We start from the raw sequence: 26,871 nt of genomic DNA, 5'->3' as shown, positions 1-26,871 counted from the left end.
TGAGCTCTACTAATGGATTTAGCCATGCTCCGACCAAAATTTTTACTTCATAATATTCAAAGAATGGCTTCTTATAACTTATATTTATTCATTTTTAGCAACTGTACGATTAAATATCAGAATATTGATATATATCCTCATGTTATTTTGATTTCTAGACTTTTAATCATGCAAACCCAGTTCGCGCCTCAACAATACGTTATTTGAATTTACTGGACTGTAAATATGAAATTCATCTGTAGTGTTATCACAGGCATATACACTTAAAAATGTTAATATTGAGATTTAAACTTTACCGCTCAAATGTACACATGTAGGTAGAAATCTTCTGTATGGAAGATATAAATTAAAGTCTCAATTTTGCTTAGAAAACGAAACTAGAAATGTGACTATCAGCTGTATAATTATTTTTGGCCATGTCCTTTGTATTTCGTAGGTAAGACATAGATCTTATGTATAAATACTTTTCATACAGTTGTTTGTTTACACATTTTTAAGGCATTCATTGATTAAATAACAAGAAGCAGATTTGCCATCTTCGAGTGTTTCTCATTACATGATCATCTGGTGCTCAACGCTATTACTAATTAGGATGCTTTTGTCAGTAGATTTGATCGAGACAAGCATCGTGCAGACGCGCATCTATGCTTCCAACGTAGTTGTTAAAAGTCTTTCCATTATTGTAAATGATTTCCGGTGAAAATACCCCTCCCACATTTATGTGCATGCAAAGCAGCTTATATTCATACCCCGGTGTGTGTGTTTGTGTGTGGATAGATAGATAGATAGATAGATAGATAGATATCTAAAGCTGAACATCGCGCTCGTAAATAGGCACTGTCACGCAGGTACCTGGTATATAAACCTTTCGATTCCGTTACACCCGATTGCACACCTGAAACTCCTGGCAGACGTGTAGTGTTCCTTTCGTTGTCTTTGGACTTTTATGCATATAATTCTAATTTTTTGTGAATATTATGTTTGTAAATAATGCATTGACCAGTTAATTTGATGTTTAGTACTATCCTGGTTTGAGAAAAGTGCGTAAAACTTTATACCACAATCGCGACCGAATAACAGGGCGAAGCAAGATCTTCGTCCACACAGGTGAGACCTCTCCAACAAAATACTTTTAACTGTTAAGGTACTTCACTACACCGAGACTTATACTTTTTAAGACACTACGTCACAAGGTGGCGATTTAAATGATTTGCTAAACTGTTTGTATCGATCGATTCAGATGTATATAGTCATAGCTCAGTGGTTAAAGTATCAGGTTTGTGAACCGCAGGTCATGAGTTCGAGTCCACCTGGGCTTTTGTTTATGTTTACTGAATGAAATTTTTGAAAATACCATTATTTATCTAGAATTGCACATTTTCCCCCTATTTGATATATATACATCTTATTCCTCATGCTTTCTATCATAATCAAGTAATTTTTTGCTAATTTGAGAAATTATTTCAAAGTGGTGTAGTGAGGCACCTTAAATATGGCTTATATAGGGGTTGTAGGGAAAGCGGTGCTGAAAGAGAAATATGGGGGACAGTGCCTATTTACGAGCGGTGTTGGGCGTTAGGGAAAAAAAAATGAAAGGACTGTCCTCCCCTTACCCTTCCTTGATCGCAACTGGGAACATGTTAGAAATTGTAGATACCATTTAATTACCAAATTTAATATAATATTATACTGGGTACAATAGGAGTTAGGGGTACAATAGGCCTATACACTGACACCCCCCCCCCCCCCCCACACATGTGTTAATACTAAGATATTGCTTTGAGGGATTGTGTATTTATAGCTGTTTATTTCCGCACTTGCAAATAAATATATACCCTTACTATTGCATATATGCATGATCAGAATTTAAGTAAGTGTGCCCCCCAAAAATTAGGGTCTGATTCTGTTTCAAATCTGAGTTATTACGAAAATTATAATAAAGGAAAGGCGTGTTTCATTCATTTTAATAGCTTCGGGCTCGGCATCCGGTAAAATGGGTAGACAAGACTTGGCCTGGGCAAAACAAAAGATTGGCAGTTATAAATCTGCCAATCTCATTAAAATTTCAGGATATTTGATGGACCAGTATATTTGTATTTGCTGTAAATATTGCTGCAAAATAATGCGTATTCGGAATTGACGATTGCCGATCTGCCCCGGCTTTTATTTTGCCACGGCCCGGGTTTGCATACCCATTTTACCAAGACTCGTATTCCATACTTCTAAAACGAGGTTCTTTGTTTAAAGCAGCCATGACATTATACGAAAAGGGGTCGATCTGACTATGATGAATTTGCTTGTTGTGCAACAGTTCGCGAATGAAGGGAAATTTTTGAAACATGCAAAATATATTCGTGCCGATTTTGTGAAGTAAATTGAGGCTAAATATTTCAATGCCATGTATGCGTTGACAGTTTTCACACATGACGTTGATGACGTTGGTGTTAGCTTGTTCTGATTTTCGTTTCGTTTTCATTATTTATGCTTTGTAACCTGGGAACTATCGTCTGTATTTCGTGATTTTTACGTATCAAATCAAACAGAGACTTCGGTAAATCAAACAGTTAACTGTTTACCTGCGCAAATTAAGCAAAATCTGATGTATCAAAAAAGTACTGAAATACAATTCATTCTATCGGTAATTCGGCATTATCTTTTGCGTAATGGTAGATTAATGCAATAGGTTTTGTTGAGATGCTCGGCATTTTCTCGAGTTTATTCAGTTTAAATAGAGTTTGATATCGCTGTCGGAAATATGTAGGTATATACATGTACATGTATATATATGATTCATTTCGAAAAAATAAATTGTGTTCTTTAATTATTTGTTATAGTGCATGTTTCTTGTGTTTAATTGTTTACAATTTTTATTTACTAACCATATTTGAGTGTTAAGCTTCGAATTATAAGCAAGATACAGAGATTTGCTCACAATTCTATGTTAGTACACAGATCTTGAAAACTAAAGATTAAAAAAGTAAAAAAATTGTCAATATTTATTAAGAAAATTTTCAAATCTGTTCTTCCAGAAACCAACTTTAACAACTTATTGTATTGTAAACTTAACCTTTTTTAGCTCACCTGAGCCAAAGGCTCAAGTGAGCTTTTCTGATCACAATTTGTCCGTTGTCTGTCGTCGTCGTTGTTTTCGTCGTTGTTGTAAACTTTTCACATGTTCATCTTCTTCTCAAGAACCACTGAGCAGATTTCAACCAAATTTGGCACAAAGCACCACTAGGTGAAGGGGATTCACGTTTGTTCAAATGAAGTGCCACGCCCTCTTTAAAGGGGAGATAATTGAGAATTATTGAAAATTTGTTGGTATTTTTCAAAAATCTTCTTCTCAAAAACTATTCGGCCTGAAAAGCTTAAACTTGTGTTGAGGCATCATTAGGTAGTGTACATTCAAGTTTGTTCAAATCATGGTCCCCGGGGGTAGGGTGGGGCCACAATAGGGGGATCAAGTTTTACATAGGAATATATAGAGAAAATCTTTAAAAATCTTCTTCTCAAAAACTATTAGGTAAGAACAGCTCAAATTAAAATGGAAGAATCCTCAGGTAGTGTCGATTCAAGTTTGTTCAAATCATAGTTCCCGGGGGTAGGGTGGGGCCACCATTGGGGGATCAAGTTTTACATAGGAATATATAGAGAAAATCTTTAAAAATCTTCTTCTCAAAAACTATTAGGCCTGGAAAGCTCAAATTTGAGTGGAAGCATCCTCAGGTAGTGTAGATTCAAGTTTGTTCAAATCATGGTCCCCAGGGGTAGGGTGGGGCCACAATTGGGGGATCAAGTTTAACAAAGTAATATATAGAGAAAATCTTTAAAAATCTTCTTCTCAAAAACTATTAGACCAGAAAAGCTCAAATTAAAATGGAAGCATCCTAAGGAAATGTAGATTTAAATTTGTTCAAATCATGGTCCCTGGGGGTAGGCTGGGGCCACAATAGGGGGATCAAGTTTTACATAGGAATATATAGAGAAAATCTTTAAAGATCTTCTTCTCAAAAACTATTAGGCCAGGAAAGCTGAAATTTGAGTGGAAGCATCCTCAGATAGTGTAGATTCAGGTTTGTTCAAATCATGGTCCCTGGGGGTAGAGTGGGGCCACAATAGGGGGATCATGTTTTACATAAGAATATATAGAGAAAATCTTTAAAAATCTTCTCAAAAACTATAAGGCCAGAAAAGCTCAAATTAAAATGGAATCATCCTCAGGTAGTGTAGATTCAAGTTTGTTTAAATCATGATCCCCGGGGAGTAGGGTGGGGCCACAATAGGGGGATCAAGTTTTACATAAGAATATATAGAGAAAATCTTTAAAAATCTTCTTCTCAAAAACTATTAGGCCAGGAAAGCTCAAATTAAAATGGAAGCATCCTCAGGTAGTGTAGATTCAAGTGTGTTCAAACCATAGTTCTCAACAAAACCTATTGCATTAATCTACCATTACGCAAAAGATAATGCCGAATTACACAAAAGGTTTAAACTTGTGTAGAAGCATCCTCGGGTAGTGTAAATTCAAGTTTGCCAAATCACAGTCCCTAGTGTTAGGGCGGGACCGTGATGGCGGTTTGAATTTTTACATAGGAATATAAAGAGAAGTATTCTGGGAAAGTTTTGGTTCAAAACTCAGTACTTAGTGTGAAAGCACAGGTTATGCAGATTTAAGTTTGATGAAACCATGATTCCCTAGAGAAAAGTGGGGCCATGAAATGGGGGGGGGGGGGGGTGGTTATATAGGAATAGAGAAAAATCTTCTTACAGGTACAACAACAAAAGGCGCTTGGTATTTACCAAAAAATAAGAGGTGGATAAAAATTGGCAGATTTAAAAAAAATTTTTTATCAAGATCTACTGTACTCAGTTGTCAAGATATTTTGATACTGTAATGCTAATTTGATCAGAATTAAGGCAATTGTTGCTCAGGTGAGCGATGTGGCCCCTGGGCCTCTTGTTTTTACAAATGATTGAACAAGAGGAGGTTGGAGAGGCTTTTTATATGCATGTACTAAAAAGCTGATGGATAGGCCTAGATAAACGGGAATAGTGTCTTTTGTAAAGAAGTCAACTTTCCTTCTTTATAAGGTGTTTAGCGTTTTTATTGAGTAGGCCTAGATAAAGTTAAAGGGACTTGGACACGATTTGAGATCAATTTTTTATTTTTCATTTATATGTATAAAATGGTTTGCGTGTGCATTTTGAATTATTAAACAAAATATAAATGTTATATGTCAAGTGTCTAGCGAGATACAGACATAAGAATTCATTGCTAAGTAAACAAAGCTCGAGTCTTATATTTGTTTCAAATAATATAAAGTAAAGAAATAACCATTTATTTGACAAAATGACTTGTGGCAAACAAGATAAACTGATTCAATGTGTTCATAAATAATATTATCAACAAAAGAAAGCACTTTTTCATTGAAAATTATACCAATACAACACATATTTAAACAATAACAAGACACAAGCTTTGTTTACAAAACAAAGAATTTCAAACTCTGTATCTTGCTTGTAACTCAATATTTGACTTTAAAACTTTGAGGAAGCAAGAACAATATCCATATCAACCATTCTAGACAATAAAAATGGAAAAATAAATTTTGAAAAATGTAAGCTCAAAATGTGTCTAAGTCCCTTTAAGGCCTAAATAATATTAATGCCAACAATTGATCGCATAAAGTGTACACGCGCCGTGTGTATGCATAAGGTTTCGTTTCATTTTCCTTATAATATATGCAAAGTTGAGTCATGAGTGCATTGGCTTATTTGTATTCACAGTGACTGTCTCTACCTACAAGTACATAGTACCCACTGGGACTCGCTGAACTCCGGTTGTAGCTTGAAGCGATGAGCGGCGTGAATCCACAACCTCGGGACCATCAGCCCCATACTGTGTACATAGTGTCACCGTTATCCCGTTTACCGGAACTTGTACGGACTCTCGTACCCGACCTGAATGTCCTCAGTTATCCAATACCCGAGGGTTTGTATAACAAGGGTTGTGTATAAAATAACTTGATGTTATGTCTATGTTCTCGCATTTTCAAAACATAGATTTGGCAGTCCGATATTAGTGATTTGATATTAAACTCGATCTGACTATTCATTAAATACGATTTATAGTATTATATTTACATCTACCAAGTATGATTCCCTCTATTTCTTACGGCAACTTATAGTTGATTCATAGTTCTATAGAAACAGCCAGACTGAAATCGACACGCCCTTTTTATCAATTGGTCAAAACCTACAGCGACCTAAGAAAAATCATGGACTGCACGAACTAATCATCATGATGTCTGACTCAAAGTCTCACAGGAGACGATTTGACTGTTACTTTTAGCTAACATACTTGTGTGCATTAACAGTAATTTAGTGAATTTTACTTACTTTTCCTAATCAATTTATTTATTAACTGAATGAAAAATAATATTATGAACAATAAAATGCTTGCTTTCTTTGATGATTCATGCGGGTTATGAAGGTAGCGATTATTCCAGAAAAACATTTACATAACCCGCTGGCGCGGGTTATTTATTTTTTCTGCAATGTCAAAACTTTCATATCCCGAATGAATCACCAAAAAAACACATATTGTTTAAATATAGTAATATGCCTCTAGTATGAAAATCCACAAGACACTTTCAAGATTCGAAGCACGTATTTCTTATTTAGAATCTCGAATGAGTCTTCTGGGCTTAATTTCATACATGTACATATACAATTCTGTGTGGAAAAAATATATTTCAAACAGTTTTTCACACTAACGGGCCTTAATTAATTTGATATATTCTTAATAGAACTGTATTTGTCTTATACAAAATGTATCCAATAATTATTAGTCATTTTCTTGTTAACGCGTATAACTTGTGATTTAGGAGAGAAGATATAGGCATTGTGCTTGCTGTTTGATCCAATTCGGTGTACATGTACATTGTATTCATATATATTGAATAAAACATCATTTTGTGGTGAATGCTACAGACATGAGTCTTCTTATTTTAGATTTCCGCATAGATCCATCAGAATATTCCAAACTTGCAAAGCTCATTGATGAAAGCAAGGCAGACATTATCATTACTTTTCATTCCACATTACGGAATCTAGTGCAGAGGGGCCTCTCGTGTGATCATCTGCGATGGTTCCAGTCATGTAGCGCGGGTAAACTTTGAATAATTTAAATTTGTATAACAAATACTTCCACATTTTTGTAACAGTGGGTGTTTTTGAAAGCAAAGTGAATTTGAATATTAATTTCATTAAAGAAAAGTAAGTTGTAGTAATTTATATCATATGAAAAATGTATTTAATCAACTGCAGAAACAGTTTATCCCGTGTATTGTAATGCATTTTGAATAGCAATTAATGGGTATCGTTTAAACCAGTAATTACATGTATATTCATTCTTAATTCTCATTATCTTTTTTGTACAAAATATAAAGGTATTGATCAACTCTTTCGAGCATTTCAAAAGGTAACCTTTTTCTTCTCATTACAAACAATGAAAGTAGTTTGCATTAAATAAATCTGCATCGTTTGTTCTATAAAAAAAGATCTTTTACCTTTACTTATAATGATTTCAGATCACGTTAAACTTTACAACGATTATAATAGTTATCACGATATACTTGGTTTTCCTTTCATCATCTTTATAGATCTAAAGATGAAATTAAACGTCAGTAATTACCAACAAAGTTTACGTAAACAATCATGACCTGTTTGCGATTAACCCCATTCACAAATTGTAGCCACCAGAGCACATGGTCTTTACACGTATGGGTGAAGGGTTTGGGGAGCTCATGGCCGAGTACGTGCTGGGCCAGATTATTTCCCGGGAACACTACTTCCCTCAGATGGCGGAGTACCAACGACAGAAGGTCTGGAGCAGGTTCAGTATCCGAGATCAGTTTGTTTGTTTTGTTTGTTTTTACATTTTTCAGTAATAGTCCACTCGCATTTACTCATTCCATGGTAGAACCAAAATGTACATTTATAATTGTGTATTTGAAAGTTTTTTTAAACGTATTTTTTATTTATGCACACATTTGTTCTATCTGAAATGTACATTTATGCTCAACAATGCAGGCTGGTAAGTAGTGAGGTTCTCTGTTGAGCCTTCGACGATGCATTAATGGTTTGGGTATAAAATAAAAAAATTGAAGTACCAACAAGAGAATGTAATATTATAAAACTGAGATTGTAATAATTTCCGTTTACAGATTAAGTACATTTAAATACTTTTTTTACAGATCCAAATTTATCCAGAAACGGTCTCTATCGACCATGACTATTGGAATTCTGGGAACTGGTGCCATTGGCTCTAAGAGTACGGTATATATACCCTTGGAGATTTTAAGAACACTATGACATACGTTACAATGGCATGATTTGGATTTAAATATGTCCTAAATGTTATACTTAGTTAGTAAATGCTTATGTTACTAAGTATTTCTTATTGGGCACAGTTGCTGCAGCATGCAAAGCTTTTGGAATGACCGTCAGGGGACTTTGTAGAACGAAAAAGCGATTACCAAACTTTGACGTTCTTTTGTAAGTAACAACTTACTCTGTGTACCTATATACATAAATAGTACATGACTAGTACTGCTCAAGCTGATGCTTTTATAATTGTGTACTGATTCCATTATTTCATTTGCAATTTATTGTTAAATTGACACGACTCAAAATTTTCTAAATCTTTGTACTATATATTTGTGAAATAGTTTCCTGTTAATGATGACAATTAAATGTTGTTTATATAATTATAGTCATATCTAGTATGATGGGGTATATTAATTAAGGTCTTCCGTTTCCAACGGAAGACCTTATTGTTATTGCTTTGTTTCTTTTCCTCTATTATTAAGGTCTTCCGTTGGAAACGGAAGACCTTATTGTTTTTGCTTTGTTTCTTTTCCTCTATTATTATAATTTTTAATTTTTTTTCTGTCACGTTTTCTCAAAAACGCTTCAGCCGATTTTCATGAAACTCTCAGATCTTATTTATGACAAAATTTGTAAGAAAATTACACGAGATTTTTTTGATCGTCACTTCCGGTACCGAGATATTAAAGATTTTATGTTTTTGCTTGTTCACAATTTTTCTCAAAAAGTCTTCCAGATAGGACTTTCAAATTTTCAGAGAAGGTAGAGAGTGAACGGCCGCAGTGCCCTTCGCATATCCGAACGTCCGCCGTCACTTCCGGTCGTCACCGGAAGGAAATGAAAAACCTTAATTTTTCAATTTTTTGGATTTGAATTTTTTTATTTTTTCATTCGATAGAGACGCTCTAAAAACTTCTGAATATGAAATTCGTTTTAAAATCGATCCACGCATTCTTGAGATTTTGGACTCCAAAATTCTGAAGCGAGGGTCTGCGTAGCTCAGTCGTTAGAGTGGTGCACTTGTGGCCAGGCGACCCGGGTTCAGTCACTGAGTGCCGAATCTTTTTTCTTTCTTATTTGTGTTTTGATTAATGGTTTTATCTTTAAAATGATGGATTTGATTGTGTTCCGTTTTATTTTTGTCATAAATAAAAAAAAAATAGCGGCTTTTTTCAGTACAAATATAGAGCTCTTTTCTGTCAGCAGCTCTCTAAATTCCGACGCTCGTCGCATCGCCGACATCAAAGACATGCCGCCGAAGTGCCCCTGCAGTTCGACCGCATTAGAGTTCGCTGGGTCGCTTTGCCGGCATCAAAGAAATGCCGCCATCTCAATGACTATATGCACACAATAATTAGCAATGCACCCACGTTATTCTACTCGGCTTAAAAAGGAGGACTGCTTAGTATGTAATCCCATATATAGATACACACATGCATGTATACATGCGATTATTGACCTAGGTTTCTTATATATTGATTTCCTGAACATTATAAAACACTATGTAATCTCTCTCTCTCTCTCTCTCTCTCTCCTCCCTCTCTCTCTCTCTCTCTCTCTCTCTTTCTCTCTCTCTCTCTCTCAAGTACAAATGTTTTAGCATTTGATTAAGAACTAGTACAGGTAACATGGAGTAAAGTGGATAGAAGCTAAATGAATATTGGCGTCCAAAAATTATACATATTTTATATCAAGTTACGGGATAATGTCTATGGATTCAAATAATTTTAAATGCATTGTTTAATGATTGTCTTCTTACTGATTGGAAGTCGACGCTAAAAAGTCATTTTTATTACAGATGGTGTACTTTTTCCTTTTTTTGTGCATGTCTATATACTGATGCAAATCTGTTGCCTGTCGGGATTAAGAAAAACCTCCGAAAGTATACACGTAACTATAGAAACGAACGGGTGACTGCGACAAGGTTTAAAAACTGACCACCCGTTTATGAGTGTTTGAGCCTAAGAGTAAATAGATGTAAAAAAAAAAATCAATAGTTACATCTTTCAAACAACGCTTCTATATTGTTCTAACATATGTATTTTATTTAGAAATTGTGTAATATGTGATATTTAGAATTTAATATTCTACGTTTTAAATAGGAGTCACCGATCGACCCCCCCCCCTCCCAATTCACAAAATCATTTTGTTTTTCTGGCCCGATTTTACTTGATCTTTGATCTTGGGCCTTTAATTTCAACTAATTACCATTCTAGATTACTGTACTAATTACCAGACCAATTCGTTCATTAAAAACAGAGTTATGAAGTTTTTGGCATTTGAGTTTCAATTGTTGTGTTTGACATGTACTATAAAAAAATTTTAACTCCCAAGCCCTTCACTTAATCCTAATGAAAATTCGTGAAAATAAACCTCGGACCCCATTCTTATTGTCTGTGAAATATGCAGCGGATTGAACAATTAAGACGAAATTCCTGAGATTAAACAGCGCTTATTGCCTATACGTGGAAATTAAATTCACACAGTACTCCCACCGACTCCCACCCCCCCCCCTTCCTATTCACAAAATCATTTAGTTTTTCTGGCCTGATTTTACTGGATTTGTCATATTGAACCTTTATTTTCAACCTAGTTCAATTCTAGATTACTGTACTAATGACCAGACCTTTTCGTTCATTTTTAAAAGAGATATGAATTTTTGGGCATTCGAGTTTCGATTGGCGTGCTTGACATGTACTGTAGAAAAAAATTCTAACTCCCGAGCCCCTTACTCAATCCTAATGATATTTTGTGTAAATGTACCTCGGACCCCATTCGTATTGTCTGCCAAATATGCAGCGGATTGAACAATTAAGAAGAAATTCTTGAGATCAAACGTCGAGTATAGCCTGTACGGGGACTTAAAATCTACACAGTACAAGGGATGTAAGCAGCCGCGTAATATTTCTGTTGCATGTATATTTCTTGTTTTCCGTTTAGTCTGTATCTACGATAGCGTGTGAACTACTTATGAATGTTAGAACTGTGGAAATAACCGTCATCAAATTTTTACCGAATAAATTAACGTGTTACTGATTTCGTTATTTCTACATTTATAAAGATTTTATCAATCCTGCTGAAATAAAACAGTCAAACATATAGTAAATGACACGAAAAAATATTCTCAACACTGAAATACATGGATAAAATGTATCAGTCATTGTTTTAGGACTTCCCCTAATTGTTGTTAACCGAATCCGAGATCCACACCTCAAAATTCTATTTTCGATTTATTTAAGACAAAAATCAAGCTCGGGTCTTTTCACCCCCCTCCAGACACAAACACGCATCAATATTTCAAATGACCTCGCACTGTTACCAAACCTAAATAGTCAGACATCTTACACTTTGTTTTTCATCTCATACAAAAACTCAGCTCCTCTCCTGGGCGGAAACGCCCCAAATTCAAAGACAAATTCGGGAATTATTTCGCGTCAGCCAGGTTTTGAGACACCTGCAAAGGACGTGTGTTCTAATCTCGCCGGAGCCAAGATTTGTTCTTTCTCTCTATTTCTTTCTCTCCTTTTGATTTAATTTTCTAACTAAAATATTCAACATAAAAGGGTTGTTGGACTGTAATGCAAGTTGAAAAACACTCTTCAATTAAGATTTAGACAAATACAGTCTTTTATTATTAGGGTCTTCCGTCTTCAGCGGAAGACCCTTCCATTCTTATTGTTATTAGGGTCTTTCGTTTAAAAAGGCAGGCCCTCTTTTTTTCTTTTTATTACAGGTCATTAGACCTGTTATTAGGTCAAAAGACCTCTTATTTAATACGAAATAAAATGGGGCTGGACCTTTAAATAAGGGATCAAACGGGGTGTATAATCCTTCATCCATCGCTCTTTTAGATCACATCTGCATTTCCTGATATGTTTCGTTGATGAAGATAAAAGGCAAGGTCATTTCCTCTTCTAAAATTCGGACGGAAGACCTCCTCGTTGCTCGCAACGAGATCGTGTCTAGTTATTATTCTTTTTTTTTTTCTCCCACGTTTTCTCAAAAACGCTTCAGCTGATTTTGATAAAACTTACAGATCTTGTTTATGACAAAATTTGTAAGAAAAGTACGTGGGATTTTTTTGGTCGTCACTTCCGGTCCCGAGATATTAAAGATTTTATGTTTTTGCTTGTTCACGAGTTTTCTCCAAAAGTATTTAAGATAGAACTTTCAAATTTTCAGGGATGGTAGAAAGTGTCCAGCCGCAGTGTACTACGCATATCCGATCGTCCGCCGTCACTTCCAGTCGTCACCGGAAGGAAATGAAAAACCTTAATTTTTCAATTTTTGGGATTTGAATTTTTTTTATTTTTTCATTTGATAAAGACCTTCTCAAAACTTCTGAATATGAAATTTGTTTAAAAATCGATCCACGCATTCTTGAGATTTTGGACTCCAAAGTCCTGAAGCGAGGGTCCGCGTAGCTCAGTCGTTAGAGTGGTGGACTTGTGCCCAGGCGACCCGGGTTCAGTCCCTGAGTGCCGAATCTTTTTTCTCTCTTATTTGTGTTTTGATTAATGATTTCGTCTTTTAAATGATGGATTTGAATGCTTTCCGTTTTATTTTTGTCATTATTAAAAATAATAGCGGCTTTTTTCAGTACAAATATGGAGCTCTTTTCTGTCAGAAGCTCTTTAAATTTAGACGCTCGTCGCATTACCGACATCAAAGACATGCCGAATGTTTTTTTCTTTCTTAATTTTGTTTTGTTTAACGATTTTATCTTTAAAATGATGGATTTTAATGTTTTCCGTTTTATATTTATTATAAATAGAAATGATAGCGGCTTTTTTTTCCATTATAAATAGATAGCTTGTTTGTCAGCAGTTCGCTAAATTCAAACGTTCGTCGCATCGCAGGCATCAAAGACGAGCCGCCGAAATACCCTGCAGTATGTTGGGTCGCTTTCCCGGCATCAAAGAAATGCCGCAATCTCAATTACACACACAATATTTAGCAATGCACCCACGTCGAAGTAAGTATTCTACATGACCTTAAAAGGAGGACTGATTAGTATCTATTCACATATATAGATACACACATGCATGTATATAAATGTGTTTATTGACATACGTTGCTGATATACTGATTCCATAAACACTATAAAAAACTAGAAAAAATCTCTCTCTCTCTCTCTCTCTCTCTCTCTCTCTCTCTCTCAAGTACAAATGTTTTAGCATTTGAATAAGAACTAGTACAGTTAACATGCAATAAATTGGATAGAGGCTAAATGTACTTTGGCGTCCAAAAATTATACCTGTAATTATTTCAAGTTACGGGATAATGTCTATGGATTCAAATAATTTGAAATTTATTGTTTAATGATTGTCTTCTTACTGATTGGAAGTCAACGCTAAAAAGTCATTTTTATTAAAGATGGTGTACTTTTTCCTTTTTTGTGCATGTATGTATACTGATACAAATCTGTTGCCTGTCTGGGATTAAGAGAAACCTCCGAAGTTTATACATGTAACTATACAAACAAACGGGTGACTGCGACAAGGTTTGAAAACTGACCAGCAGTTTATGAGTGTTTGAGCCTAAGATAAACAGATGTTAAAAAATCAATAGTTACATCTTTCAAACAACGCTTATACATTGTTCTAACATATGTATTTTGTTTAGAAATTGTGTTATTTGTGATACTAAGAATTTAATATTCTACGTTTAATATAGAAGTCACCGACCGACACCCCCCCCCCCCCATTCATAAAATTATTAAGTTTTTCTGGCCCGATTTTCCTTGATCTTTGATCTTGGGCCTTTAATTTCAACTGAATACTATTCTAGATTACTGTACTAATTACCAGACCAATTCGTTCATTAATAACAGAGTTATGAAATTTTTGGCATTTGCTGCCAAATATGCAGCATTTTTTGGCATTTTCTGCCAAATATGCAGCGAATTGAACAATCAAGACGAAATTCCTGAGATTAAACGGCGCTTATTGCCTATACTGGGAAATTAATATTACACAGTACACGCACCAAACCCCCCCTTAGTGTTTGAGCCTAAGAATAAACAGATGTAAAAAAAATAAAAATCAATAGTTACGAAAAAATCAATAGTTACATCTTTCAAACAACGCTTATACATGTACATTGTTCTAACATATGTATTTTATTTAGAAATTGTGTAATATGTGATATTTAGAATTAATATTCTACGTTTAATTTAGAAGTCACCGACCGACGCCCCCCCCCCCCCCCCCCAATTCATAAAATCATTTAGTTTTTCTGGCCCGATTTTACTTGATCTTTGATCTTGGGCCTTCAATTTCAACTAAGTACCATTTTAGATTACTGTAATAATTACCAGACCAATTCGTTCATTATAAACAGAGTTATGAAATTTTTGGCATTTGAGTTTCAATTGTCGTGTTTGACATGTACTGTAAAAAAATTCTTAACTCCCAAGCCCCTTACTCAATCCTAATGAAATTTTGTGTAAATGTACCTCGGACCCCATTCTTATTGTCTGCCAAATACGCAGCGGATTGAACAATTAAGAAGAAATTCCTGAGATCAAACGGCAGTATAGCCTGTACAGAGGCCCTAAAATACACAGTACAAGGGATGTAAGAAGATGCGTAATATATTTCTGTTGCATGTATATTTCTTGTTTTCCGTTTAGTCTGTATCTACGATAGTGTGTGAACTACTTATGAATGTTAGAACTGTGGAAATTACTGTCATCAATTTACCGAAAAAATTTACGTGTCAATGATTTCATTATTTCTACATTTATCAAGATTTCATCAATCCTGCTGAAATAAAACAGTCAAACATAATAGTAAACAACACGAAAAAAAACCCAGTGAAATACATGGGTAAAATGCATCAGTCATTGTTAAAGGACTTCCTCTTATTGTTGTTAAACGAATCCGAGATCCACACCTCAAAATTCTATTTTCGATTTATTTACGACGAAAATCAAGCTCGGGTCTTTTTACCCCCCTCCAGACACAAACACGCATCAATATTTCAAATGACCTCGCACTGTTACCAAACCTGAATAGTCAGACATCTTACACGCTGTTTTTCATCTCATACAAAAACTCAGTCCTCTCCCGGGCGGAAATGCCCCAAATTCAAAGACAAATTCGGGAATCATTTCGCCTCAGCCATGTTTTGAGACAACTGCAAAGGCTGTGTGTTCTAATCTCGACGGAGCCAAGATTTGTTCTTTCTCTCTATTTCTTTCTCTCCTTTTATTTAATTTTTTTTAACTAAAATATTCAACATAAAAGGGTTGTTGGACTGTAGACTGGTTTCTTTTTATTACAGGTTATTAGACCTGTTATTAGGCCAAAAGACCTCTTATTTAATATGAAATAAAATGGGGATGGTCCTTCAAATTAAGGATCCAATAGGATGTATAATCCTTCATTCATCGGTCTTTTACATCACGTCTGCATTTCCCTGATACGTTTCGTTTATGAAGAAAAAGGCAAGGTCATTTCCTCTTCTAAAAATCGGACGGAAGACCTCCTCGTTGCTCGCAACGAGATCATGTCTAGTTATAATTTTTAATTACAGACGGAACGAAGATCTCTCCAAATTCCTCACCGGATGTGATTATGTCTGCAGTATTCTACCAAGTACAGCGGAAACTAAAGGAATGTTATCGGGAGATGTTTTAAAAGCTTGTCAAGATAAGGTAAATTTTATATAAGACAGCGTTACATTTAAATTATTATATGAAATTGAACCCGGATAATCATTATAATCTATATTTCATGACAATAAAAAATGTGAATTACTCTAAATTTAGAATTTATGAAGTACTGTAACAAAGTTTTCCAAGAAATTAAAAAGCTAGAGTTACCTTGTAATATTATCATTAAAGTTATATATGTATCAATTATACCACTTTATTGGTAAATACATTAAATAACATACTTTAGAAATTGTTCCCATTTTTATCCCTATTTTAATCAAATTTACAGAGAAGTGTGTTTATGAATGTAGGCAGAGGTGACGTCATTGATGAAGCTTCTATCGTGAGGGCTCTCAAGTAAGATATCCATATATTCAACATACAATTTGATATTTCACAACATGAGTTTTATAAAATTTAACTATGGATCTTTTACACGGTTTTTAAATTGTAGAATAGTGTAATTCTTAAAAGACAGTTTTTGATCCTTTTAGCAATAGGTGGATCGGTGGCGCCATTTTGGACGCCATAGACAGGGAACCACTACCCGCGGACAGTCCGCTGTGGACACACCCAGATGTCGTCATTACGCCGCACGTATCCGGACCTCCGTCCACAGACACAGTATAAAGAATTTCTCTTTATGAGATTTTGAGTCCCGAGATACAATTTATTTTACTACTGTAACAGTTATTGCCGAGATCAAAGAGATGCCGCAGACATTATTCTCCAATATACCACAAATCATCAATAAATTATCAGATCAGAAATACCTATTTGTCTCGCACTGATCATGAAAGTACAACTTCAGAATTTAATACGTTTTAAAACCATGTCAATTTCACGTGTTAGTTCCAGTCAAAACATGTGTATTGCCTCAAATGTTTATTTTTAAGAGATCAATGCAGCTGTTCCTAGGACTTCCCCAGCACATTTTCACTGCGTGTTTTTACGTAAAACATTTAACGTGTAGTAGTAATAATTTAATCAAATTGCCCTTAGAATATTAGGAACATGATTCAAAGATATTTTATAAATAAGTGAAGAGTATTGAAAATCTAAAGAAAAAAAAATCTGTCGTCTGCATGTGATTCATCTGATCGATACACATGTAAACATTACTAACAAAACCGTTGGGGTTACACGGGACAGCCATCAAAATGACCTAGATCGACTCTCCATAGGAGAAACGATCTGTAGAAATACTGGGCTATTAGTAGAAAAGAAATAAAGTTCTTGTTATCGTGAATGTTGCAGAATAACATCTCGATCTCGAAATTGTGTTTGAAATATAAAAGCCTCGGCTTAAATATTTCAAAACAACCTTTCTCGATATCTGAGATTATTCTGCAACATTCACGAAAACTCGTACTTTATTTCTTAAACAAAAGCTCCCCTATCAATGCTTACCCAATCTTAGTGTTAAAGTTTGAAGGGGCAGTTTTACAAATTGAACTTTAATTGGATGGACTCGAATTTTACATTACTCATGTGGCTGTAGTTCAATTTCTCAAAACTAATAGAATAAATATTTGATATTTTTTAAAAAAAATTGTAAAAACTTCTAGTATTATCTTACTACTTACTGTTTAATTTCTTAAGCTATTATAATAACACTTTTACAATACCTAATTGAATACCATATACATTTATACTATTATATTTTTCACGCAGATTGCTAGAGTATTTGTTTCAAACTATCAGAAGTTTATCAGAGGGGAGCCTCTGGAATATATGGTGGACTGGAAGCTGGGATACCAGCGTGTTGTACCCTGTATATGTATATGTATTGACCGATACATGTAAATGTTAATATCTTGCACTACTTTGAATGTGAAGTTCGTGTTTGAAAGTTTATTAGAAATTATTATTCTAGAAAATATTAATGTGCTGACTTAATTTACTTCATCTTAATAGATATATGTTACATATGTAATGTATTTATAACGTTTTTCTGTTCAACTGTGTTAAATGTGTGACACTGTGTGTTAAAATATAAGGTATATATATCTTAGAGGAAGACTGTGATGAAACAATACTTGTAAAATCAATCCTTCTTTCTTTTTGTTGGTCTAATTAGACAATGATTTAAAAATAAAAAAAAGGATGAAGTGACGCTCGAGTATTTTTCTTTTTTTTTTCTTTTTGTTAAGTACGTTAAAACATTAAAACAAAATCTAAACATAGCTGTTACAGTAATCTTTTGTAATTCTGTGTTTAGTTAAGCTGTGGCTTGTTAGTCCAAAACTGGATGAGAATGGTATTTACAAGACTTTAGTTTTAAGATTTTAATTTTGGTATTTTACCTTTTCGGACATTTCAAGAAAATATCTAACGATATGAAGGCGGGTTATGTAAAAAAAATTCTGCAATAATCGTTATACCTTTAATGTAACCAAAGTTTATATGTAATTTTTTGGGGGGTATGTTTAAATTTGATGATTTTAGTAATAGGGAGAGTAAATATACGTTCAACTTTAAGTCTCCTTGTCTTAAAGGAAATCCAGAGCGGTGCAGCAGTTTTAGATACATATCACTACGCATATATATAAGCATATGTATTTCAAAATGCACTTGAGGCGTCTTATGTCTATATACCCTGCATACGTGTACAGGTGAAAAAGGGGGGGGGGTCTGCTTTATCAGATTGACGAAAAAAGGATAAGACACGTGTCATGATTTATTAATTTTTATTCATTAAATAATTGTATTTTCAATTATCTGTCAGCGTCTCGGTAAATTCCTCAAAATAGCACTGACCTAGTAAGACAAGTAAAATCGCATTGATATCGGGATCGGAATACACTAAACAGGAAACTTAAAGATCGCAATGGCATTTGGCGGATTTGTCGACAGTAAAAGTGGTTTTGGAGAGAGTTTAGACGATATGTCATTATGTTCCGTATGTTGTCAGAAGTTTAGATCTCCAAGGATTCTGCCGTGTGGTCATTCCTTCTGTCATTCTTGCATAGCATCAGCTGTAAACTCTGCCTGTGAACACAAAGGGGCACCTGTGGGGTTCAATTGTCCATTATGTCGGGAATTTATTCCCTGTGTCGGAAAGCATAAAGAGTGGGTAAATCAGTTTCCTCTCAATGCAACATTAGTGCATGTTATAGAAATATCCGAGAAAAATCTTTGCGGATCTTGTGAAGTCGAAAACGAGGAAACGCGGGGCGTCAACTACTGTTTTGAATGTTGTGAAGCAATTTGCGAGACTTGCACTAGATTTCACAAGAAGAATGCAGCATCTCGTAGACACACTGTTTGTCCTTTAAGCAGCGCTTTGGATACATGCTGGCAACAACATATGTACAAATGGTGTCTTAATCACCCAGATAGACTAATTGAGCTTGTCTGCAATGACCATGATGATCCATGCTGTTCACTCTGTGCAGCAACTCAACACAGAACATGCAACAGTGTCGAGCCATTGGATGTTGCTGCAAAGAAAATCAAAGAATGCGGTATCATCCAAGATATTGTCAGTAAGTTAAAAGCTTATGAGCAAAAACTTTCAATAATAAAATTTTCGCAGGAAGAAAATCTAGATGAAATAGACAAAGAATCTGAAAGATTGCGAGAGGAAGCGATGAAATTAGAAGAGGATTTAGTAAGATATGTTAGTGATTTAAAAAATACTTTTCTCAATGAACTTGCCAAATTGACAAAAGCTAGCAAAGAGAAGGTCAACAAAAGCACTGCGAGCTTGAACGAACAGTTGCAGTGCATCAAAAAGTGTCAGCATTCGTTATCAAACATTGTTTTCGATAACTCAGATGTAGCAAAACAGGTAATAGAACTCTGTAGAAGCAAACATATTGTCCATCACTTGCAAACATCCCAAACAATGGCTGTTCACATATCATTGTTAGCTCAGGATAGTTGTAATTTTGAGAAAGTAAAGAAAATGATAGCATTTTCAAAATTGCAACAATTAGAAATTGTCAAAGATGTAAATCATGAAATTGATATGAAGACAGCAGTGTTCAAAGAAAATGTATGTTTTTCAATAAGGAAAGGATATATTTATAGTGGCACATTTTTACCAAATGGTGATATGTTTTTCCCTCAGAAAAGGTCGTTTGGTAAAAACAATGGAGGGAACTGTTTGTTATTTAAAAGAAACGGCAGAATAATTAAACAAGTCCAGATTAAACAAGAACCTGCATGCCTACGCCTTGATGGAGAACATATATTTATTGCGTGTTGCATGGCAAAGATTATTAATGTTATTTCATCCAAATCATTTCAATATGTTCGTTCTTTTTCCATGAATAAAAAATGCTATGGACTAGATATTTGGAACAACCATCTTTATATCGCAAGTTCAGACTCCATAGAAGTGGTGGACAAAAGCGGCACTCTAATTCAATCGCATGCTGTTGAGGAAAGTGTTGAATGTGTTATAGTCACCAAGCAGGGAAATATTGTCTACAGCACCTATAATAAAGACAAAGTGACATCCATGGATAATACATGGAATATTTTATGGACATACACAAGTCTCAATCTGAGATTTCCGTACGGCTTGGAGAGAGATTCAAAGGACAATATATACATTGCGGGCAAGGACAGTAACAACATTCACGTGGTATCACGTGAAGGGGATCCCCTTAGAGTGTTTGATAACATTGACAGGCCATGGTTCACAATGATTCCCCCTGATGACGACAGTGTTTGTTGTATCTGTAGTGATAACACTAAGATGACCGTCAATCGTATAACATAAGTGTTCACGGCTGCGCTGTATAAATGGAGAAAAACATTCAAACTCAGACTTTATCAACAGTCATTAAACTGTAGAGAATACACATATAGTGTTGCATCTGAAGAAGTCTTAAGAATAAATGTAATAAAACAATATCATTTTTTATTGAAATTTTTTGACATTTTGGTCTTGGACACTTTTGACAAAATGTATAAATGAATATTTGAACAATAAATCTGTAATGAAACTGTTAATTTCTTATAAGTATTTACAATTACTTAGTATACATAATTGTACTAAAGGTAATTTCCAGAAAACACAAAGGCACTTGGTTTGATTAATTAGATAACATGAGTAAACGAAAGAATATGAGTGGATAAGGCGTGTAAAATGCCCATACACGGTCGGACAAGCTAATAAAAAAATTAAAATATCAATAAATCTTATATTTAAAAAAAATCATTTTAAACAATATATATTGAACATATAATTGATTTTAAACCTATAAATATAGTCAATACTTGGAATATGTTGACTCAAACAGGCGTATACGTATCAAAACCTGCAAATAGTGTCATTTTTTAGAACTTTAAGGCATTTTTTTTTAGAGAGTGGGTCTGGGCTCCATTTTTTTCTCATATTTTAGTAAGGTCTAATGGAAAACAAACCGATTTCAATCAACAAAAACGTGGAGAGATGACCCACTATACATTAAAAACATTATTTTGTATCCCAACAATTGAACGTTTTGAAAAAATGATGCAAGTCCGTAAATTCGTAGCCAAAAGTGACACATAATATTTAAAGACCCTGTTTTGTTTTGTCTGAAATGGCTCAGTGGTTAGAGTACCTGACATAAGCTAACCTTATATATCTAGGGTTTTAATGGTAGGGGTTCGATCCCACCAAAAGTTCAGGCAATATTTTTTTTCTTATTTTTTGTTAAATATATTAAAAACTGGATATAATTAGAAATTGTGCTTTGGCAAACTCGTATTATAATATATCTGAATAGATTTAATTGGGAAAAAATAAATTCAAAATCGTATTTCACAACTAAACCGCAATGGGCATTTGCGCCATCTTATTCCCCCATCTTCTTTCGTTCAAGATTAATGTTTCAATCAATATATTGATAAATGTTTCAATTAATTTATGGATTGTGTAATTTATTACATGTTTACAACAGGTGCTACGTGTAGGTCTTTATCTATTTCTTGTACAAAAATAAATATACAAAAACGTTCAATAGCCTTTTTCCCAATTCACCACGTGATCTAAGCTCTCATTGTTGACGTATTTTTCGTAATTCCGAACAAACACTTCAGCAATCTGAAGAAGAATGAAAAGAGCTATAAGTATTTTAAAAGTTTTAAATTCAAGTTAATGCATATTTATAGTTCCATACCCCCAAAAGTAAAACCGTAAAAAACGAAAGCCTAAAAATTTTCAATTTTCAAACAATCCCTAAAAAAAGGTCGCAGAAGCCAGGGCACGATGCCTTACATTTACCTGTACGTCCCACTGATCCATGCATGGACGCCAATTCACCTGGCCTATTGTCGTTGTATATTTCTTTTATACATTCGCAGTGAGAGATTCAATGTACGCCAGCGCCCCAATTATCACTGCATCACATGTACGTTTGTTATATACATGTACATTCATATCTCTTTATGGGTGGATTTTTATATTTATAAATTTAAATTAACAAAAGTTACACTTGTGCTTTCTTTCCATCATTGACCCGTTTAAATGGACGTTAACGCAATTCAAAACAAACTTACATTTTCTGCCACACTTGGGCCAGATATGTGGGGAGTAACCGTCACTTTTGGGTGTGACCATAGGGGGCTATTTACCGGAAGTGGCTCCTCTCTAAACACATCCAACACCGCACCACGTAACCAGTCATTCCTTAAAGTTGTAAAAATGCAATTACATGACACATTGTACGTGATACACGGCAAATAATTCCAGGGTCCCGAATTACTATTGTAGAATTCATATTTATTTTGCGATAAATAATATTTAAATGATTTTTACAGGACGCATTTTCATGTGGTGATTAAATACTTAAATATATAGGTTTTGGTATTTACTCGAGAGCAGCAAGTAGTGATTCCTCGCTGATGATGCCTCCACGTCCGACATTGATGAAAACCGGACTCTGTAATAGTAATAACAAATTTGAAATATTTATAAATAAGCGCCATACATATATACCTAGTTTCAACGAAAAATTTAATTTGCTCACATTCAACTGAACAACAATTGAACCTGCACGGAAATATCTAATAAATTTTGCTGTTTATAATGACGGTTTACTGGAAACACTTTATCAAAAAAAACCAAATGAAGAGAAAGCGACGATCATTAAACCAATGACAATCGCTGATGCCGTTAATCGTTATGACCTTGTTACCTTGGACTTGCAGCATGATAGAGCGTCTCCCGACAGTAAGTCCTGGGTATCTGTCGTACTGGGGAGAACGTTACAGATGTAGTCACACCCCGCCAGAAACTCGCTCAGGTTACCGACCGTTCTGTGTAAGATATTTCCAATAACATTGACAATTTGACAGTCGTCGTTCATTAGCAGAGACAGGAGTCTAGTTACATGTAATTGAGCGTGAGATAGACCAAATAGGGGCATGGGTACACAAACATGCACTGTTTTTCGCTTTGAGCAAAGTCGTGATTAAACATGTTAAAAGCAAACAAATATACGGTCTGTTGAGGCAATAATAGTTCCTGTGTATTTTTTGAACATGTAATTAAGAAAAAATATATCAACGCGATTGTTGCTAAAACCCAGTTTTGATATAACTAGTATGACAAGACACTTACATGTATCTGATTCTGCAAAAGGAATCTACACATACTGTAATTTACAAGCCTCCCCCAGCCCATCCCCAACAGATATGACTAGGCATACACATTATAAAGGTTTCGAATACTCTGTAAAGTAATTTCTTTATCTTGCCCCTTAAAAATGATTTTTACGAAATCGTCACTGTAAGACTCTTTCTTTGAGACTAAGATCATTTATTGCTGCCATTTATTTGTAATTTAATTTGTAATTAAAATATTTCTCCTTTGTAAAGTGGAATAGAGGACTTTAAGGCATTCCAGAAGAGAAAAAAACCCATTCAATGTATAAATGCTGAATTCTCACGTCAGACGATTAAATTCCGGCCTGGACTGTTTGTTCGCTCTACATAGTCCCCACACTGTCATTCCGACAGCCCGACTTAACCGGGCAACTACAATAAAAATGGTGACAATTCACGTGATATCAAATATAAAAGTTCACAAGAAAAATAAAGAAAGGAGTTAGAATAAGCATAGTCATATTGCAGCTTATTCTATAATAATATCTTTTTAAAATGATAATCAATCTAAAAAGATTTTAAAAAATTTACTTTCTGTACTGATGGATCCGACCCCCAGGACACCGAGGGTTATTGAGGTCAGCATCCGTCTGTCCTCTGCAGGGCTAAATAACGAAAAATATCGTCTATACATGTACATGTACGTTTGCACGTGGCGATTTGATATTCTGTCAATTGGCTGCTTTATAGCAACACAGGATGCAACGGGAACGATATGATTTATCATTAAAATAACATTGTGAGAGATGCATGAAAAAGTTTCATTTACTGTAATTCTATTTGTTTATTATATATAGTTACTGATATTTTTTTTTTTTTTGGGGGGGGGCATACCTTTTGTCCCACATGTTATTCTGCTGTTGCTGGCTGAATTTCACAACAGACAGCTCCCTGGATAAGATATTGCCGACGACATACTCTGCCATCAAGCGACCAAACCCGTCACCCATGCGTGTAATGGACACGCCTTTTGGAGGCTTGGAATTATATTTTACAATGTTCAGACAAAAATTACCAAATCAATAATGAAAATTACTTTAAAAAAAGAAGAAAAGAAATCTATCATAATTACTCGTTGAACGGTTATTTGTTATTTTTTTTATGTTATAATTTTTGAATGCGTTGTTTAAACTGTTAAACATATTTTCGTAATTTTAACCGCCTTTCATTACAATCAAACATATTCATAAAATATAAGATTTAGGTTTCATGTTTGTTACGCAATGAAAATTGTTTTATAAATTTTTAAAGGGTGGGGGTTGGGGGTGTTTTCTTTTTATGTACATGTATATGCTCGTTGAATTACATTTATGATGCGAATAACAGATTTTAACTGTGAACTTACCGTTGGAAAGGCTCTAAAAAGCGCTTCAACGCCTTTAATAAAGAAAAGATAATCAGTTGATACCGTAGCCGTTTATTTTATAAATCATCAGACAGATCGCCAAGAAATAATGTCAACATTCTTGATATGCCTAACTCACCTGCCCAGGTGCTTTGTGCCCATTGCAGATTAATATGGCCGTCTTTTATACAGGTAATAATAGTCGGGGTATCACCGAACAATATTTCTGTGTTAGCAGGAATTCGAGATTTGCCTGCAATAAAAGTTTGATCCTCCACTGAAATCTGTAGCAAGCTAAGAGAGATAACTCTCATGTATTCTTGCTGACCGATTTACTGATAACTACACTGGGAATTTTTAATACCATTTTTACTTACCATCCTCACCCGGGGTCGCTTCCAGGATTTCTGCCGCCGGAAGCAACTGACGGACAACGGCAGAGAGTCGCGGCACGAGACTCGAAACACAAACCACTGGAAGTTTTGTCGTCATTTAGCCAGTCCGCTGAAAATTCGGTCAGAATGCGCAAATCCGAATAGTTCTTACTGTTGTGATTCGTCTTATTACCCGGAAAAGGGCAATAATAAGGTCGGCTAGTAGCGACATTTTGAAGGTACATGAAACTTTCCAACAAAAGGGCATGTTATCATGAACACATATACACCAGACAACCAACATCACCTGTAAAATTTGGAATTTATTTTTCGTGTAAAAAAAATGTAAATCTCCACTTTTTTTCATTTTCGCAGAAGTTTAAAATTTATCATAAACAGCTTTTTTAAATCATTTAAAAATGCTGGTCCCTAAAATCCATATTTACAAGTAATGATGATTTAGAGTACGAATTTTCTACTCGTATGAGAGTAACATGTACAGCTATGGCGGGGATAAAGCTCGAGCCGATCTAGAAATTAAACGAATTTGTGACATGACCTCTCTTCATCTATACATATGGATAATGCTTAAATTACAACCAATCAGATGGGTCAGACGTTCTGCAACAAATAAACTTTGAAACCATTGACGACATTCAAGATTAAAATAAATTAAACATTAAAATACCCGGTACTTAGTGAAACTAGCATTTAATTTAGCAATGCAATTTTAATTGTTTACGTTTGCAGTACTTGGCAGTTGTTAATTCCTGCAACTATATACATATGATCTACATATGATCCAACTAGAGAGCTCTAGACGTTGCCTGGTTTGTTTTTTCGATTATAAATTGGGACTATAGTCTGTCGATCCCAAAATATTCATGCTGCACATTTGGACGATTTAAAAAAATACACATACCTGTAAAAGATGCAGTTGAAACGGGAAATATCCAAGAAACTTCACTGACACATTGTCATTTTATATATTTACATTTTCCAGTGTCTTTACCTGTGATACATATAACACTACATATCGATTTTGTACTATACATGCATATATAACCCATATCTTCAAATGACGCCAAACTGAGGTGCCAGCGTGGACTATTTTTCTCTCATTTGGCTAAAATAAAATAAAGTCGAACGGTGAAATATATTGAAGGGGGTATGAGACAATACAAATTGACGTAAAAATTATATATTTTGTTCGCAAAACGGGAAAATGACCATTCTGTAAAAGAACAGTTTTTGCTCATCTGCATGCGAAATGTCATCCCAAACTGTTATTTATCGTACATGTTTTATTGTACAGTAGTCATCAATAAAGGACAACATTCCAGGTCATTAAAAAATTGGAAATACAGCTTTTCTCCAAAATCTTTATTTTTCTTCTTTGTCCAGGTTTTCAATGTATTATAAGTATTGAAACGTTATCCTGTGAATATTAGTATTACGCCAAAAACAATCGCATTTTAATCAATTAATTAACTATG

General features: G+C 34.6%; 3 protein-coding genes across 4 annotated transcripts; 2 read left to right on the top strand and 1 right to left on the bottom strand.

Moving 5' to 3' along the window:
- Positions 1-320: 320 nt before the first annotated feature.
- Positions 321-18,137, top strand: LOC105326130 (glyoxylate/hydroxypyruvate reductase A). 2 transcript variants are annotated; one of them, XM_066081019.1, is made up of 11 exons: positions 321-436; positions 5,788-5,992; positions 7,015-7,170; positions 7,452-7,483; positions 7,758-7,897; positions 8,259-8,335; positions 8,475-8,559; positions 15,931-16,051; positions 16,341-16,408; positions 16,546-16,675; positions 17,726-18,136. In XM_066081019.1, exons 2-11 carry the CDS (start codon positions 5,857-5,859, stop codon positions 17,855-17,857), a joined length of 1,077 nt encoding a protein of 358 aa, XP_065937091.1. In that variant the 5' UTR covers positions 321-436; positions 5,788-5,856; the 3' UTR covers positions 17,858-18,136. The 2 variants fall into 2 exon arrangements, with proteins under 2 accessions (XP_065937091.1, XP_065937092.1); XM_066081020.1 differs by lacking the exon at positions 321-436 and adding an exon at positions 1,085-1,107 and having other exon boundaries at positions 17,726-18,137.
- A 716-nt stretch (positions 18,138-18,853) lies between these two features.
- Positions 18,854-20,917, top strand: LOC136274385 (E3 ubiquitin-protein ligase TRIM45-like). Its single transcript, XM_066081018.1, has one exon. The coding sequence runs from the start codon at positions 18,882-18,884 to the stop codon at positions 20,781-20,783; it is 1,902 nt and encodes a 633-aa protein (XP_065937090.1). The 5' UTR covers positions 18,854-18,881; the 3' UTR covers positions 20,784-20,917.
- Positions 20,918-21,005: 88 nt separating this feature from the next.
- Positions 21,006-25,542, bottom strand: LOC105324367 (glyoxylate/hydroxypyruvate reductase A). Its single transcript, XM_011423427.4, has 10 exons — positions 25,379-25,542; positions 25,141-25,254; positions 25,002-25,033; positions 24,491-24,633; positions 24,188-24,261; positions 23,941-24,028; positions 23,188-23,308; positions 22,865-22,932; positions 22,550-22,679; positions 21,006-22,094 (listed from the first exon to the last, which is right to left on the bottom strand). Exons 1-10 carry the CDS (start codon positions 25,491-25,493, stop codon positions 22,008-22,010), a joined length of 972 nt encoding a protein of 323 aa, XP_011421729.3. The 5' UTR covers positions 25,494-25,542; the 3' UTR covers positions 21,006-22,007.
- Positions 25,543-26,871: the final 1,329 nt, after the last annotated feature.

Source organism: Magallana gigas, chromosome 4, assembly GCF_963853765.1.
Source record: "Magallana gigas chromosome 4, xbMagGiga1.1, whole genome shotgun sequence".
NCBI classification, from domain to species: domain Eukaryota; kingdom Metazoa; phylum Mollusca; class Bivalvia; order Ostreida; family Ostreidae; genus Magallana; species Magallana gigas.
Note: the sequence above shows the minus strand (reverse complement) of the source record. Positions and strands in the feature narration are given on the sequence as shown.